Source organism: Metopolophium dirhodum, chromosome 4 (assembly GCF_019925205.1).
Source record: "Metopolophium dirhodum isolate CAU chromosome 4, ASM1992520v1, whole genome shotgun sequence".
NCBI lineage: Eukaryota > Metazoa > Arthropoda > Insecta > Hemiptera > Aphididae > Metopolophium > Metopolophium dirhodum.
Genome location: NC_083563.1, coordinates 35,945,245 through 35,961,730, shown reverse-complemented (window position 1 = coordinate 35,961,730; position 16,486 = coordinate 35,945,245). Strand labels below are relative to the sequence as shown.

The window sequence follows — 16,486 nt, the reverse complement described above, 5'->3', positions numbered from 1 at the left end:
GAGCCTCGGTGATCTACGGTGATGATATAAAGAGATCATTTTTAAGATATCAATTTTCTCCATAATGACACAATGTACCTATACAGCCGAATTTATTTCAATATCACGTGCTAAGGATGTCCTTACCAGTTACCATACAACATTAATATTAAGGAGCCATTGTTTTTAGTAACTCCTTCAGAGCCTCAACAATCGTTGAAAGTGTTCTTATGCCGACCAAAATATGATATTTCCTTAAAAATATAGAACTAAATATTTCAATACCACTAACAGAGTAGTAAAGGACAGTTGACTCAATGTCAGCAGATTAAACATAAAACGTAATCAAAACTTCATCAAACCGTATTATAGTATGGTATATATAATTTCTATCTACAATAGCACATCAAAACCTAAAATTAAAGAATTGTTAAAGATTGATCAAATAAATCAGTACATAAAATATTTAATATTTGGACTTTTACATAAAAAAAATGATTTTTTTTCATAAATGTTGGTATGAGCATTTTGATTTTGGTTGGACAAAGTTGCGTAAATGAAATTTAAAATTCAATATGTTTAAATTGGTTCTGGATGCTAGAAAAGTGTGTGCTAGTAATTGCATATAAAAAACGATTTTTGAAGCGTTTGAGTACGAATAAGAAATCTGATTTTCGTTGTACGAAATAAATATTACCTACATACATAATACTGTGCAAAAGTGAGTTTGAATAATTTTTATTATTCCATGTCTTGTAACTAATTTAGGTGATTTTTATATCTTTAAGTTATGAGTATAGGTCACGTTTAACATGATTTAATGACGTGGTGTAACTTTTGTGGACTATTCGTTCGGCCAGATTTAGTATATTTTTTAGATTGAGATGTCTAATGTCTGACTCTTAAGTTTATAAACTATTGTAAAGTATACTGTAATCTCTATACTAGTCTGTAACTAGTGATTATTGAATATATTTAAAATGATAAAACGAAAACCAAATTGTATGTTTAAGACGTAAAATTGGAAATAATTGTACCAAATTAAAATGTTGAATATTTAGTTTGATGATAAGCGATATATATGTGATTATATGCGATCAAATTTTCCATGGATCTATGAATAAATAATTCGATACGATATAATATAAAAGTAATATGTATTCGTAAATTAACTATAATGACTACAATAATAATATGGTTTATTGAAAATGATTATTTACAGGTAAATTACGATAACTAAGTCTATAATATCATTTAAAAATATAAATAATCAGTGGTGTTTTCGTAAAAAAAATTATAGGGTATACGCTCATTTATGAACCTAAGGCAAAGGATCAAATATGCAATGAATATTGTAATTTTATAAGCTCACAACTTATCAGATTCAATCCTTCAAGAAGCTGATCGCTTCGGCCGTGAACAATTACTTTACAAAGCTCTTACGGAATACATTTATTAATTTGCAAATTGTACAAAAATAAATACACCTACATTATTCGTTACTCAGTTTTTTACATTTTAGATTCTGAGCGTAGCAATGAATGTACCTTTAGTAATTATTTACAATGATGTGTGTTAATTTCTTCGGTAGTCATCAACATTTGGGGAAGTAAAAATGTTCCGACTTTTGACATTAATATCTTTTCTGATAGAAAAGTTAATCTAATTGATACACTTAGAAGTGAGAAGGTCAAAATGTATGATTCTCAGTGTAGTTTTTGTGCAGGGGAAACAAAAGAAAAATTAAGGAAAAACGGGGATTTTTACGCAAAACCAATTTTTGACAAAATTGTTTTATTATTTTGGTGTAACTCAAAAACAAATAACCTTAGACACTTGACATTTTCACCAAATATTAATTATATTACCTAGCATTTTTTATATGTTGTAACATTTTTTGAGATATATTTCAAATTTTGTAATTTTTTTTAACTGTATTCTATAAAAACTTTTTCACTTAGTAAAAAAGCTTGAAAATGCATGCAAGGTTCTTCATAAGTTTCTTTTATAGAAGTTAATAAATATTAAAGATATGAAAATTAATATACAGCGAAAAATTAACGAATTTCCATTAATCGATTTTCGATATTTTGTTGTATTTCTAAAACTAATAACCGTATAGACAGTTGACATTTTCTGTAAATATTTATTTAGTATTTTCCGTACATGTTAAACTGTTTGAAATATTAATTTGACTCTTTTTGAGCCATTTCTAGACATGAGAATTTTTTCAATTTTTTCAAATTTTCAAATTTTTTTTTAGTTAGAAATTCATTAAAGTTTATCTTTTCATAACTCACATTAGAAATTTTAATAGAAGATTCCACGCAAATTGTTTTACCTTTAACAAAAAAAAAAAGTTTTCCGGAATGTTACGCTATTTTAAGCCATAAAATATTTTCGATTTTTTTATTTTAATTATTAAATTTGATTATTTATACAAGGGTTATTTATGGGAGGACACAATGTCTCCGCTCAGAAATATTTCTCGTATGTAATGATTTATTATTGAATCCGAATATAACACATCCATTACAACGACATACTCGACAATTGCTGTACAGCAGTGTGGTACCCACTTGTCCACTTTTTTTTTTATGCGTTTACCTTCTTGTTTACGCATTTAGAAATATCTAATCAAACTATCAATTATTAACGTCTGTCCATATGATATTGAGATATAACATTATTTATTACCTGCATTATGAGTTTCACTCCTTCGGAATCTTCAATTCGCTTAGACTTTCTGGCTTCTTTCAACAGACTTATGAACCATGTGCAGGGCACCCAATAAGTATTAAACTCCACCTTAGGGAGTGAATAAAATACTTCTATCTCGTCGGCGGTCATGTAGCCTGCGCATATTTATTAAAATTAATAAAGTATAGTGTATACTATGATATACATAAATTACAATAGTCAATATTATATAGGTACTAATATGATATTATGATATAATATTATGTTTATCTTTGTGGTATGGATCGATGAAGTTATAACTTGCCTGACTCAGCGACGTGCTCTAATGTTGGAAAACGTTTTTTTACCGGTGAACTGATAGAACGCAATACCAAAATCAATGTCAAAATCAAATATCTCATTAGTGATCTTCGAATCATACAACCGTAATCGTCGTTGCCTTCAACATACATCGATATCACATGCATTGCTCTTATGAAAAATAAAAAAACATATTTTAATTTAAAACGCAGTGGTGAGGATAATGGAGAAAAATTCTACACACCTGTCGGGCCATGGAATAGCCAAGTATTGGTTCCACCATCTTTTGGCCACATAAGTCACGTAAAATCCTAAGATAAAGGATAGTGGTAATTGACTAATAAAGGCATCACAGTATCGAACTATTTTTTCAAATATTCTGAAACATAATTAATAGTTATCTGTGAAGTATGAATTATCATATTTATAACAATAGAATAAATTATATAATTTAGTTATCCAATAGGTATATTATTTAATTTTATTATTGTGATAAAAATACGTAAAACTATTGTTTTATTTAATAAAATATAGAAACCATTTATTCTTTAACCTCTGTCTACAATATTCTCAATTTTAAAATTATAATTAATAATAGTTAATAAAAATAAATATATTAATAATTCAAAATACATTTCATAGAATGTAACAGACTGCAAAAATTTATAATTTTAGATTATTATTCATTGATGGTTATTCTAACATATAACATTGCCATTTAATTAACTATATAATACCTATTCGCGTAATACGTATAAGTACCTATCTAAATATTCAAAATGTTAGTTGACATTTTAGGTCATCGATAATATTATACGACTTGTTCATGATTAATTTGTGTTTACCAATACGTTTGTTGATTTCCATTAAAGTTGAATGTACAATGTACATGATATAGTTTTCAGATATAATTTACCCTTTATTTGACAAAAAACTATTTTTAATTTTAAGAGAAAATAATCATAAACAAAGTTATAGAGAATTACAGTGGTCATTTTAAGTCGATAAACCTATTTGAAGGTATTGCAACGACGGAGGGGACAAAGAAAAAAATTTAAAGGAGAACACCAACTGGACTGGAGACATAATGTATTCACGCTCGTGAATTAGTTATTACTAATATGGTCTTTGCGGTAGTTGGAAATAAGGAATTTAAGAACACAAATGATGGCTTAGCAGTTAGCATTCGGTGGCAAAGGATAAACATACAAAGAGGATATAAGTAAAATAGTATAAATATGGCTATAAATAAATTAGCTTTTATTTTACCTACTTTTCGAAAAAAAAAACATTTATCTATAACTATATGTAGGTATATCATTTAGATAATAAAAACAGATGGAGACAATTAAATTGCATTATAATCATTAAATTAAAATTTTAAACGAATATCAAAATCAACTAAGAGGACGTCACACCCGCATGTGTTGTCTCCGTCTTAAACACGTACGATACAGACAAAACGCGTTTACGCAGTCTGAACATTAATCGCTCAAAATTGGTTCTATAGTAAAAATTAAAAATACTTATCATAAAATTGAATTGTGACAATATTTCTGAGGGCAAGTCGTTGCGTTTTTTCCATTATACCCAATATAACGTTAATTAATTATATATAATTATATTGTTTATTATATATTATTTATATATAATTATATCGTTTAGAAATGGCAAAAATATCAACATTTTTAAAATATCTTTAACTTTTCAAAATTTTCATTTATTAAAAAAAACTCAACGTTTTGCCCTACAAAATATTGTCATTTTAGATTCTGAGCGAAGCGATGAATGTATTGATTTTACAATGATGTGTGTTTTTTTTATTTTTGTGTCTGTCATCACCTTTTAGGACAGTAAAAGTGCTTGGATTTTTTTCAACAGTAACTTTTCTCATAGGAAAGTGAATCTAGTTGGTACTTTAAAGGGTCAAAAGTAAAAACTTCCCAGTAGTTTTCAAAAGCGACGTGAAAAACAAAAGAAAAATTAAGGAAAAACGGGAATGTTCACGCAAAATCTGTTTTTGAGAAAATCGATTTTGGTTTTTGGTGTAACTCTAAAACAAATGACTGTAGGTACATGCAATTTTGACTGAATGTTTATATTAGCATTTTATACACACGATAAAATTTTCCAAATATTTTGAGCTGTTTACGGACATTTTCAGTTTCCTTTTTTTTTCTATAAATATCAATAAAATTTTATTTGTTGGTTAAAAAAGCTTGAAAATTTAATAGAAGGCTCCTAGGTTATTGTTTCAAAGGCAGATGAAAAAAATTAAAAATCCTTAGCCACAGTTTTTATTTATAAGCATTTAAAGTTCAAATTTTGATAAAATACGGAAAAATCACGAAAATTAGCAAATTATTTTGAGTTGAAAATTCATAAAAATTTTTCTTTTTAAATCTAAGATTTTAAAATGTATTATAAGATTACACATAAGTTTGTCTACCTTTATCAAAAAAAAAATGTCTACAAGAAACTTAAATTAAATTTTTATGAGCGTCTGAAATTTATATTTTTACAACATTTGATATTCACTCGATTTCTCATGTAACAATTTTCTTATTTTATTGTAATTAAAAAACGAATGACTCTAGATACTTGAAAATTTCATTGAATGTTTATATTTTCATTTTCTATACACCATAAAATTTTGAAAATATTTTGACTCTTTTTGAGCTGTTTACGGACTTTGTCAGTTTTCAATTTTTTAGTTTTTTTTTCTATAAATATCAATAAAATTTTATCTGTTGAGTAAAAAAGCGTGAAAATGTAATATAAGGCTCCTGATATATCGTTCTAATAGTAGTTAAAAAATATTAAAAATACATAGGCACAATTTTTTTTTATAAGCATTTAAAGTTCAAATTTTGACAACATTTATCAAATTTTTAATTTATTAATTATTTTGTAGTTAAAAATGTATAAAATGTTTAACTTTTATTGCTAAGGATTGAAAATTTAAAACAAGGCTCCACGTAAATAGGTTATATATAAATTACTTCATTCACAATAATATCATCAAATATACTTGGTAATATCATAGGCTGACTGACCGTTTTCGCTCAGAATCGTTTTTCTTATACAATGATATTATATCATTGAATTCAAATTTAACACCATCCATTACAGTGGCCCACTTGTAACCTACTGTACAGCGGAGCAATATCCACTTATCCACCTTTTTTAATTTTGTAATAGGTGTTTTTATTCTAACCGAAATTGAGCGAGTTCTACTATACTTCTACTCAGATTTGCTATGCGTAAACGCGTTTTGTCTATGTCGAACGTATGCAGTAAGACGGATACAACATGAGCCGTTTTGACGTCCTCTTAATTTGAAATATAGATTTTATATATTAAAACCATAAATATCAGAATCGTGTAATTCCAATGATTTGTTCAAATACAATGTAATATTGTAATAGCATGTGGAAGCGTTACTTGAAATAGTCAAGTGCCTATAATTACATCACACGAAACACCTCAAGTCTAAAGTTGTCAACTCCGTCATAATACAATATTGTCATTGTACCAATTATGTGTATGTACACGCGTCCCATTATTATATAATAGTATATCATTTGTACGCGCACGTGTATTCTATTATCAGAGTCACGCGGACACGTTAATTGAATAGTCAGAAAACACAATGTGTAATCATTATATATTATATAATGTAGGTACACAATGCGAAATGGAAAACGACAATTACGACGTGCCGAGACGATTCGATTAATTATTATTGTTAATTGTTAATATTACTAGGTATGTGCCATATGCGGTCATTCTTTATAATAGTAATAACAATAATATTTATTACTCGCGGTCATGGCTCGAGTGCGTTCTGTCAAGGGTTCGGCGGAAGGTCCGACCATGAGAATATTGTTTTTTTACGTTCGAATAATATTACTAATAATAATTTACTATTTAGGTACCTACATAGTATAATACATTACTACAATTACATATACACGATATGAATGGTGTACTTACATATCACATAACATGATGAATCGTAATTTTTTGTTTACCTTAAACGGGACGCTTCAACTGGTAAATAAAAAACACCACCACAAGGCATCATTCCATTACAGTCTACATTCATGGACTGGCCGGCGACCAATTGGGATTTATTATAATGCATGCCGATTGTTCTATAATATAATAATATTATCGTCTGTTTTACGGAGTGCTTGACAGATTTTATTTGCTCTAGGCTCGAAAATTTCACTTCACGGGCCTACATTTTAAACTACGCTCAAGAATTTAAAATTGCCGAATGATAAAAAATAGTCAATAATTATTAATTATTTTTCCCAAAAAATATAGTTTCATAAATTCAAACTTTAAACAGTGTTGAAAAACTTAAAAAAAAAAATTCACAACAAATTCTCACTTATATTGTTTATGGAAGGAAAGAGAGGGAACATGAAAATGATTACCCCTTGGCAACAAATGTCTTAACATGGCTCAAGGTATTTTACATTATTATAGTTCACAATGCCCGTACTTGCTTAATCTAACTGTTAAGCTTCCATTAATATATTATATTATTGATCCTTTGAATTCAATTGTCCATGTTTCCTAATGAATTCATCTTGTTTTCTTTTTTAAGAGATCTCTACAACTATTTGAGGTGATTTATAAGTTACGATTTGATAATTGTCGTTAAGAATGTTTAACGTAAAAAACATTAACATCGACGTTTATAATTGTTTCAACATTTTTATTATGTTCATTTTTAACTCCACTTATTTCTACCTAAAAAGCTCTTTCGATTTGTTCTAATATGTAGGTAATTTCAAATTTTAAATTCTGGAATTTGTATTATATGTTTATATCCCGTATTTTTCTTTTAAAGTTTTTTCGCTTAATGAGTGTCATTAGATGACTTCTCGCATCAAGTGTAGCCTGTTCATTTTATGTATACTATATCCACATAAATCTATTGTGTCCCTAAGGTATAGACTGTTTATTTCAAAAAAAAAAAAAAAATAAAGCTTTTTCGAGTTTTAATATCTAGTTATATTTAGAGTTAAGACAATTAGTAGTTATCAGATTTTTAATAAGTTTATCTAATCTAGTAGTTATATAGCTCTGGTGCCTAATCACTGTTCATATAATTATTTGCGCCACTGACAATTTTTGCTTGCGATATATTTTTGATAGGTGTACGTTTTATTCTGTTTTGTTTATGCTTTTTAGATAATAATTTATAAAAATGTATACAATCAAAATATATAAACTCTTTTAATTTTATAAAGTCTAAGGATTCTACGTTCATACTAGGGTATTTCATAATATGTAATATATAATATATATGCTTACATGTATTACATTGAATACTGACCTTTTGCGAAACTGCTACCTTGCATTTTGAACACGATGACATACTTTGACAGATAATTAAAAATTTCACTTATGACAATCAAACTGAACTTATATATGTGTGAAATATATATTTATAATTCACGTTGCTCAAATATTGCGGATATTTGAATCATTATTCATTGTATATAGTATACGTCCAGAAATTATATTAACATTAACTGATTTTTCGTTTGGGTTATAGCTTATAACACATATAATTAATATACAATAAAGATAAATAATCGTAATACTTTGGTCTTTGGCACTTACAACATTTTAAAAACACCAAACGGTTTATTTTTTAATAAAGCTTATAAATAATAGTGGTAGTAAGTAGTTTAAAAAAAACGTGATTTTTAATCGAGTAAGAGTAGTAATACATTTTAGTTCAAAGTAAACTTGAAACATTTAGCTAGATACCTATCACAGTGGTAGATTTTTACTTTTGACCCCCTCAAAGTACCAACTAGATTCACTTTCCTATTAGAAAAGATACTGTTGAAGAAAATCCAAGCATTTGTATTGTCATAAAACGTGGCAACAGACACAGAAAAAAAAATATAACTAAAAACACACATCATTGGAAAATCAATACGTTTATCGCTCCGCTCAGAATCTAAAACTTGTGACTGTTGTAATTTGTTTGATTTACTTAAACTGGAAATAAAAATTATTATTTTCGTGTTTCTTGAAAATATTTATTTAAAAAATTGTTTACGTAAATAGTTTAAAGATGAATTAATAATGATTTCTATTAAGTATTCAAATAGTTGGCTAAGTTTTAAAGTTTTGGAATGAGCGGAGCAGGGGTATAGAGTAAAGTTTCAACTATATATAGTAATCACTTGGCACCCTATACACCCGGTGTGTATAGGTTATAATATTATGATATTATATGCGTAAAACAAACCTGGTTATAGACACCTTGTGTAAAGCCAGAAATAAGACATTCGTTAAAAAAACGTTTTAGTCGTAAATTTAAATATTTACACAGTAGTTTTTAAATCATTTTCTGCGAAATTCTAACGTTGAGCTCGTTATAAAGTAATAATTTTGTTAAATTATCAATCTGTATAGTAAATCACGTCAATACTTACTGAAGACCCAGGTTTTGACCTAAATTGAGCACAATGGACGGCCTTGAACTGTATAAAAACCGAGCAAGGCAGGTGTAACTAAGGCTCCATAGCCTCTATATAATATCTATAGTGTCCTAGTGTAACTATCTATTACACAAATGGGGTATGACTGATACCCCAATCTGTAAGTACGGAGCAATAAGACTATCTACAAGGCCAGTACAAGCCATATTGTAGAAGAATGTCAAAGGACGAGATTTGAAGGTGGGGTAGCCGCTCTATATGATTGTGGACCAACGGTGGCCCTAGAGGAACTTAATGCATGGCTCCAACCACTAAATAAGAAGAACATATCCTAATTGATATTATAGTTTATTTTATTTAATCTTATATTCTATATACCTATCAATATGTTGTCGAATTTAAATTTAAATACTTTATTGTAACTATCATGCAGAGTGTCATATTGCATTATGCATAAATAAATAACAGTGACCGTTTGATTTTTGTGATAGGGGAACTATGACTTTACACAAATTTCCAGTCTTGTACCTACTATTTACAATGGACTTTATAGTCTTTATACCTCCATCGTTTCTGTCATTGTTCATAATATACGATCCGGGAAATTTGCACTAGGTACTTGCTCAGGACCTTTTGACATTTTATCCAAGCCATTCCGAGGCCGTTTTAATAGATTACTTACAACAGTAAGGGCGTATTTGACCTATGTTCGTGGGCAGGGGGATATTATTTAATATGTACCTTATACAATTTTAAATTCAAATATTATTTTCCTTCTTTTTATTATTTAATAATTAATAATATGTACCTTTTAAAATTTTAAATACAAATATTATTTTCCTTCTTTGAGGAATTAAAGATGTTTTACAATGAATTACCAATAACTTTTTTTTCTTGAGCAGAGGTGATCATTTGAGTTAGTAAATTAGTACATAAGTACCAAATATATTTAAAATATTTATAAATGTTATCACTAATTAAATGATCAAAACAGGGGTGTAATTTGGAAGAAGGTTAGAGTGTGCGATCGCATCATAAAATAATCACAACTAGCCTGCTAAAATTATTCCTCCGCGCCAAAATAATGCAACAATGTATGTTTATAAAATAATTAGATTAATTAATTATCTAAAATGAATAATGTGTTATAATTAATTAATTTAATAACAGATAAGTTTAAATTAATGTTCTGTGAATTTTGATGAATATCATTTATAATATATTGAATATTATTATCACAATTCTTATCAGCCCAGGCAAAAGCGTAGTTATGAGGGCGGTATGAGCATAGTCGCATAGATTCCCCCAAAAACTTTTATATTATAAACTGAGCGATGATTGCATTGTTACAATGATGTGATTTTTAATTATTTTTTTTGTGTCTGTTTACGGGTTCTAAGCTTTAAACGATTTTCAACTTTGAGGATGTTTTCTGATGGGAAAATTAAAAACAATTGAACATTTCAGAACTTTTTTAAATGATCCAAAAAACGAAAAAAATTTAAAGGAAAACAGGAATTTTACGCATAACCGTGTTTTTGTTTTTTGGTGTAACTCAATATCTAATTACTGTAGATACTTGAGATTTTCACAAATTGTTTATTTTATCATTTTCTATACATGATAAAGTTTTTAAAATACTGTCGTTTTAATCTATTTATAGACATTTAAAATTTAATATTTTTAATTTGTTTTTCTATAGTTATAGATAAAAAAAATTTTGCTAGGTCAAAGAGCTTATAAATGTAATATAAGGCTCCTCACAAGTTTTTATAATAGTAGTTAATAAGAAAAAATATTAAAGATACATAATATGTACGGCTTTTTATTATAAGCATTTAATGTTAGAATTTTGATAAAATTCATCAAAATCTCGAAAGCTTGCAAATTATTTTGTAGTTAAAAATGTATAGAATGTTAAATTTTTATAGCTAAGGATTATTTAGAACGAGGTTTCTCATACTGAAATTCATACTGGAACCAAGAAATATAAAAACAGGTTTTTTTCGAATAATTGTTTTTAATTTTTTACTTCGATAGTTTTTCAAATATACCTACTTAGCTTTTTACGAATTGATGGTATATGAATATTTATAAATATCTAGTATTATATTATGCGATCATTTATATTTTTTAGCACATTTGCTTTTAACGTTTTTTTTTTTGTAATAGGTAGAGGTACATATAATATATTGTTCTGACGAGTGTAGTAACCAATTATTATTTATGTGCTTTTTGTTTTTAAATTACTACTTGCAATCTTTGGTTTTTATGCTTTTAATAGTTTATACAATAAAAAAACAAAAACAAGGGGGGGGGGGGCGAAGTGGCATTTCTCTTCGGTCAGGCAGTTACGGTGTTTGGAGAGAGAGGCCGCCATCCCCCACTCGGGCATGGCAGATACCTACGGGTGCCCTGCACTTGAAAATTCTGCCAAACACAAAAACGTGTTCCTCCGACCGTTCCCTACCGTCCCAAAAACCATACAGTACCATCCTACCGCCAAAGGACTCAGTTACCGGGCTCAAGACAAAAAAAAAAAAAAATAAAAATAAAAAACAGGAATACTTTTTTTTTTAATGGTCTGATGAACGACGTGGACGTCGGCGTTAGATATGATTTCAGTAGTATCCATGAAACGTAAGATAATAACATCATCCCTTCTATACATTTCTATGCTATCACCTTATAGATAACTAGGTAAATCAAATAATTATTACTGCTTATACTTTATGTATTTATAGAAAGTTAAAAATTGAAACTATAGTAATATAGGTTATAACTTATAACTTATAACTATGTTCACTATAACTGTATTAAAATGCGTATGTAAATTGATACACCTAAAAAGAAAAAAAAGTGATGGAGCCGGGGCGAATGCCTCCATTACTCCATCAAACACGCCCTCGAAGCTGGTGCATTATGTTTAAGTATTCGAATTCAAAATATGAATATTAAATACATCATACACGCTCCGAATTTCTTCACATTGTTTATATTTTTGTCGGCCGGGCCAAAGAAAATGCAAGACCAGGACTAAACTATATACAATTTAGATTTTGGTATTTCGATGAAGCATATAAGACGTGATTTATCCACTCAGTTTTAGATTGATGTTGAAAGCTTTTTTATGCATTAAAATCTTCTTTTTTAGAATCCACTTAAGGTTAATGCTGTTCGATGCAAGTAGGTGGAACAGTCAGCAGGAACCTACCTACCCATGTGTAATATTGAAAATAAAGCGATGATGAAAATCAATTTCTTCGGTCTTCCTTTAAAGTACTTGTAAGTGTGTAGGTACATCGACATTTCTTGTGTCGTAAACAGTTTGTCAAACGAAAAAGTATTTTAAACCCCGAAAATCTCAAACGTTAAGCTGGTTAGGTTTTATTTGTAATTTATAATGCTAAGGTACCTATACTATACATAGATAACTATATAGAACTCTATAATTCATAGGTCATTCATTACCTGTGAACGTGTACTTTTAAAAACAATTAACGTCCCACAAAGTAGTAGTTTTTATTATGAAACGTTCTAAAATTAAGTAAATCATTCATTACACTACGTTAAAAAAAAAAAATAATACCAGCAGTTTTAATAACCCTGGACATAATGTAAATGCATAATCAATAGAGGTAGACCTAACTGTAGGAAATCTTGGCGATAAATTAAATTCAGTATTAGTATATTACTCAATACTCATATAATTGTAATAATATAATATTCACATAATACCTATAGGTACCTAAAAGGTATACAATACATTTTAAAATTCGTTATTACGTTGTTCTAAAAAAAGTTTTATGTCGTTCAGCGCCCATTGTCGGTATACGTATAATAATATAGTGATTACTGATTAGGGAAACATAATACACAATGGAGTAGGATTACACGTGTCTGAAGAGGTATTCGATTTATGTAACATGGTAATAGATTGATAATTAAACTGAAATACACATAAGTAGGTATACCTACTTATCTTTAGTGCAAAACCATTAATTCCTGACTTATAGTCTTATTATTACTGTGTTTCTATAGTTGAATAGGTAGGTACCTACTGCATCACAAATCGGGATGACTTTTCATCACTTTTCACTTTACTGGTTTCATCCGACACAATACTTATAAAATATAGTACCTATTTACAATCATTTTTACCCATTTATATCACAACATTTGAATCGTCCAATCAATATTGTTCTAATTATATCGTGGTAAAGCGCATGTTAGGTTAGGTTGATAATAAATTAATGTAAAATAATTTAGAGCACGTGTCACCAAAAAGTGTACGCGAAAAGTTCCATTAAAATACGTTTGCACGTTTCAAGAATATGAGTTAGTAGAGTGGTCTTATAGTAAAAACACTTTTGTAAAACAAAATTATACAGGATGAGATCAAAACTTGTTTCTTTTAGAAACCCGATTTTCGAAATTTTAATTTTAAGTCCTGAAAATAACTGTCGAAAAAAGTATAAAACGGGCATTATTAAACATGAAATATTTTACAAAGTTTTACTGATGTCAAAATTCGGACTATTCTTACGGAATCAGATATGAATCTCTACTACAATTTTATTCATAGGTATTTTTAATATATAATTACTCAGTAATCCGTATTCTTGTAACGCGCAATACCTATATGTTTCATAAGAATACCTACCTTATAAAAATACAGTGATTACGCGCAAAAATATTATGAAAAGTAAGTTACACCTAAGAGCTGACAGAAAAAAACAATTTTCCCCGTTAAATATCATGGTATGAATTGGTACAAATTAACGAGAATAAAACAAATCGAATTAATGCAATAACACATATTGTCTACCTACTTATAATATGGTAGATGGTAATTGTTGGTTTATTTTTATTTTTGTTGTGCATTTTAGGAATGTACAGAGTATATAAGGAAATATGAACCTTTACATTGAAATTTAACTTGAAAATGTATCAGAACTTTGTGATACTTTCCGTAAAATTGAAATTAGGTATTAGGAAACGATGGAAAACCCGTTAAAACTATATTATCCTTTAATTATTAGTTGACTGAAAATGATATTGAAAAAAAATCTAGAAACTATGTGACGTAAATTCATGTTAAATATATTTATCAGGCTGCTAAATATATAATTTACCTATTAATCATAATCAGTTCTTTTGAATGTTACTAAATTGTTTTAATACATTTTCCCAACGAATATAAGCAGACATAACGAAGCTGATATTCTTCATTTTTTTAAGTTACATTAAAATGTTAGAATAGGTACATGATTAGTGATATTTTTAATTTTATGTATGAATATTGAAAATCTGTCACGGTTTAAGAATTAAAAATAATTCTTTGAAAAGTGGACCACTGAACACATTAATAACAATATGCCTACTGTGTTGTTTAGAAATATTATACAGGAAATAGTTCATAGCTATCTATGGGTACACTATTTTAAACAAATAACTCTTTGAATATTAGATCAATCAATACGTAGGTATATTTTTCATTTATTTTTGTTATTTTTTTTCTTAAACTATGATTTTTATGATTGATATATCCAACTAACATAATACCATAAAAACATTGGATTATTTTAAATTAAATATTATAATATTTGCTAATGATTAATATTAAATAATAATTATACTATATTTCTGATGTACCAAGATTGTTATAGAGGTAAAAGTGATTTTCAAAAAAAAAAAAAATATTTATATATATTTTAAGTTGGTCAACTTTTTATACTTTTTTAATTTGCGCAAGGTGATATTCCTTTTGTATAGGCTATGTATCTATAAGCCGTACTTTTTATGTTTTTGTTAATCGCAGAGATAAAAACCAGCAGTTATTTAAATGTCACCTTAAATTTACTTTCTTTTTAAGTGCCTGAACAATAAAACACATTTTTGGGTGAATAAATTACAACGTATTTTTTTTTCTGAACTTAAGTGATATCAGGTATGAGGTCATATTGTGCTAGCTTATTTTAGTAGCGGTCGCGTTGCGTATAATATTGATGGACTCACGGGAGAAAATCGCTATGTCGATGTAGTTTATAAATTAGTGAAAACATAAAATATGATGTATATCAAATATTTAATTAGCACAACAATTAGAACACAAAATTTTCTTTAAATTAAATGTAATACAAAATCGGTTGTTCATCGAAAATGCCGGTTATTTTTTCATGATATAATTATACTGGTAAGACTGTTGTAGGTTATATGTTAGAGTTATCCGATACTAGATTTTTACTGAGAAAACTCTTAACTCTGTATGGGTACACTTATTAGTTATTACTCATGTCGTTATTTATGCATTATATGGTAATTAAAACAGTTTCATACAGTAGAAGCTCTCCGAAAATCACAATCATTTTATTATAATATATAGTTTTAGTAGTTTAACTTGTAGGTGTCACTTATATCATACACACCATTCAAACTATCGACCAACTGAACCAACTGCCCGTACGTTTTTAAATCTAACAAAATCGCAGTAATATTATCCAATCTTTGTCGCATTCGACCGACCAAGTATAATAATATTATTTATTGTTGGTTTAAAATTTGATTGTTGGTTTCAGGTAACTGATACCATATGGATTATTATCTAATATCTTGTACGATTCCGTATCGTGACTTAAGACTTTAATATATTAATTATAAGATATACGACCATTGAAGCTCAGACGACTCAAAATCATAGTCCGTTGTAAGTTCACAAAGTGGCTAGAATTTCAAATCAAACTAACTATACGATTTTATGCATATTAAAATTACATACTCTACCGTAGTATATAATAGTTGTTATTTTTCGAAGATATTGAATAGAAATGGTAAAGAATAATATTATTATACAAAGACGGATCGATGTTTTAAAACTTGTATTTTGAAACAGATATTGGAAATTCTATATCACTGCAGTCAGCTGTAATAAATACCATTATAGAATATGGTTACCATGTTCATTGGGTCATCAATCAATAGTTTAGATTTTTCATGTTAAAAAAGTTCTGTTTCACGTTTCAAAGTTGATG

General features: G+C 28.0%; 1 protein-coding gene across 1 annotated transcript in view; it reads right to left on the bottom strand.

Moving 5' to 3' along the window:
* Window positions 1-16,486, bottom strand: part of LOC132943733 (bestrophin-4-like) — a 47,309-nt gene that overhangs the window by 15,780 nt on the left and 15,043 nt on the right. The window contains exons 2-4 of the mRNA XM_061012809.1: window positions 3,224-3,358; window positions 2,984-3,150; window positions 2,677-2,834 (exon numbers count right to left, since the gene is read on the bottom strand). Coding sequence (XP_060868792.1) covers window positions 2,677-2,834; window positions 2,984-3,150; window positions 3,224-3,358 — 460 coding nt within the window. The remainder of the gene's footprint in view (window positions 1-2,676; window positions 2,835-2,983; window positions 3,151-3,223; window positions 3,359-16,486) is intronic.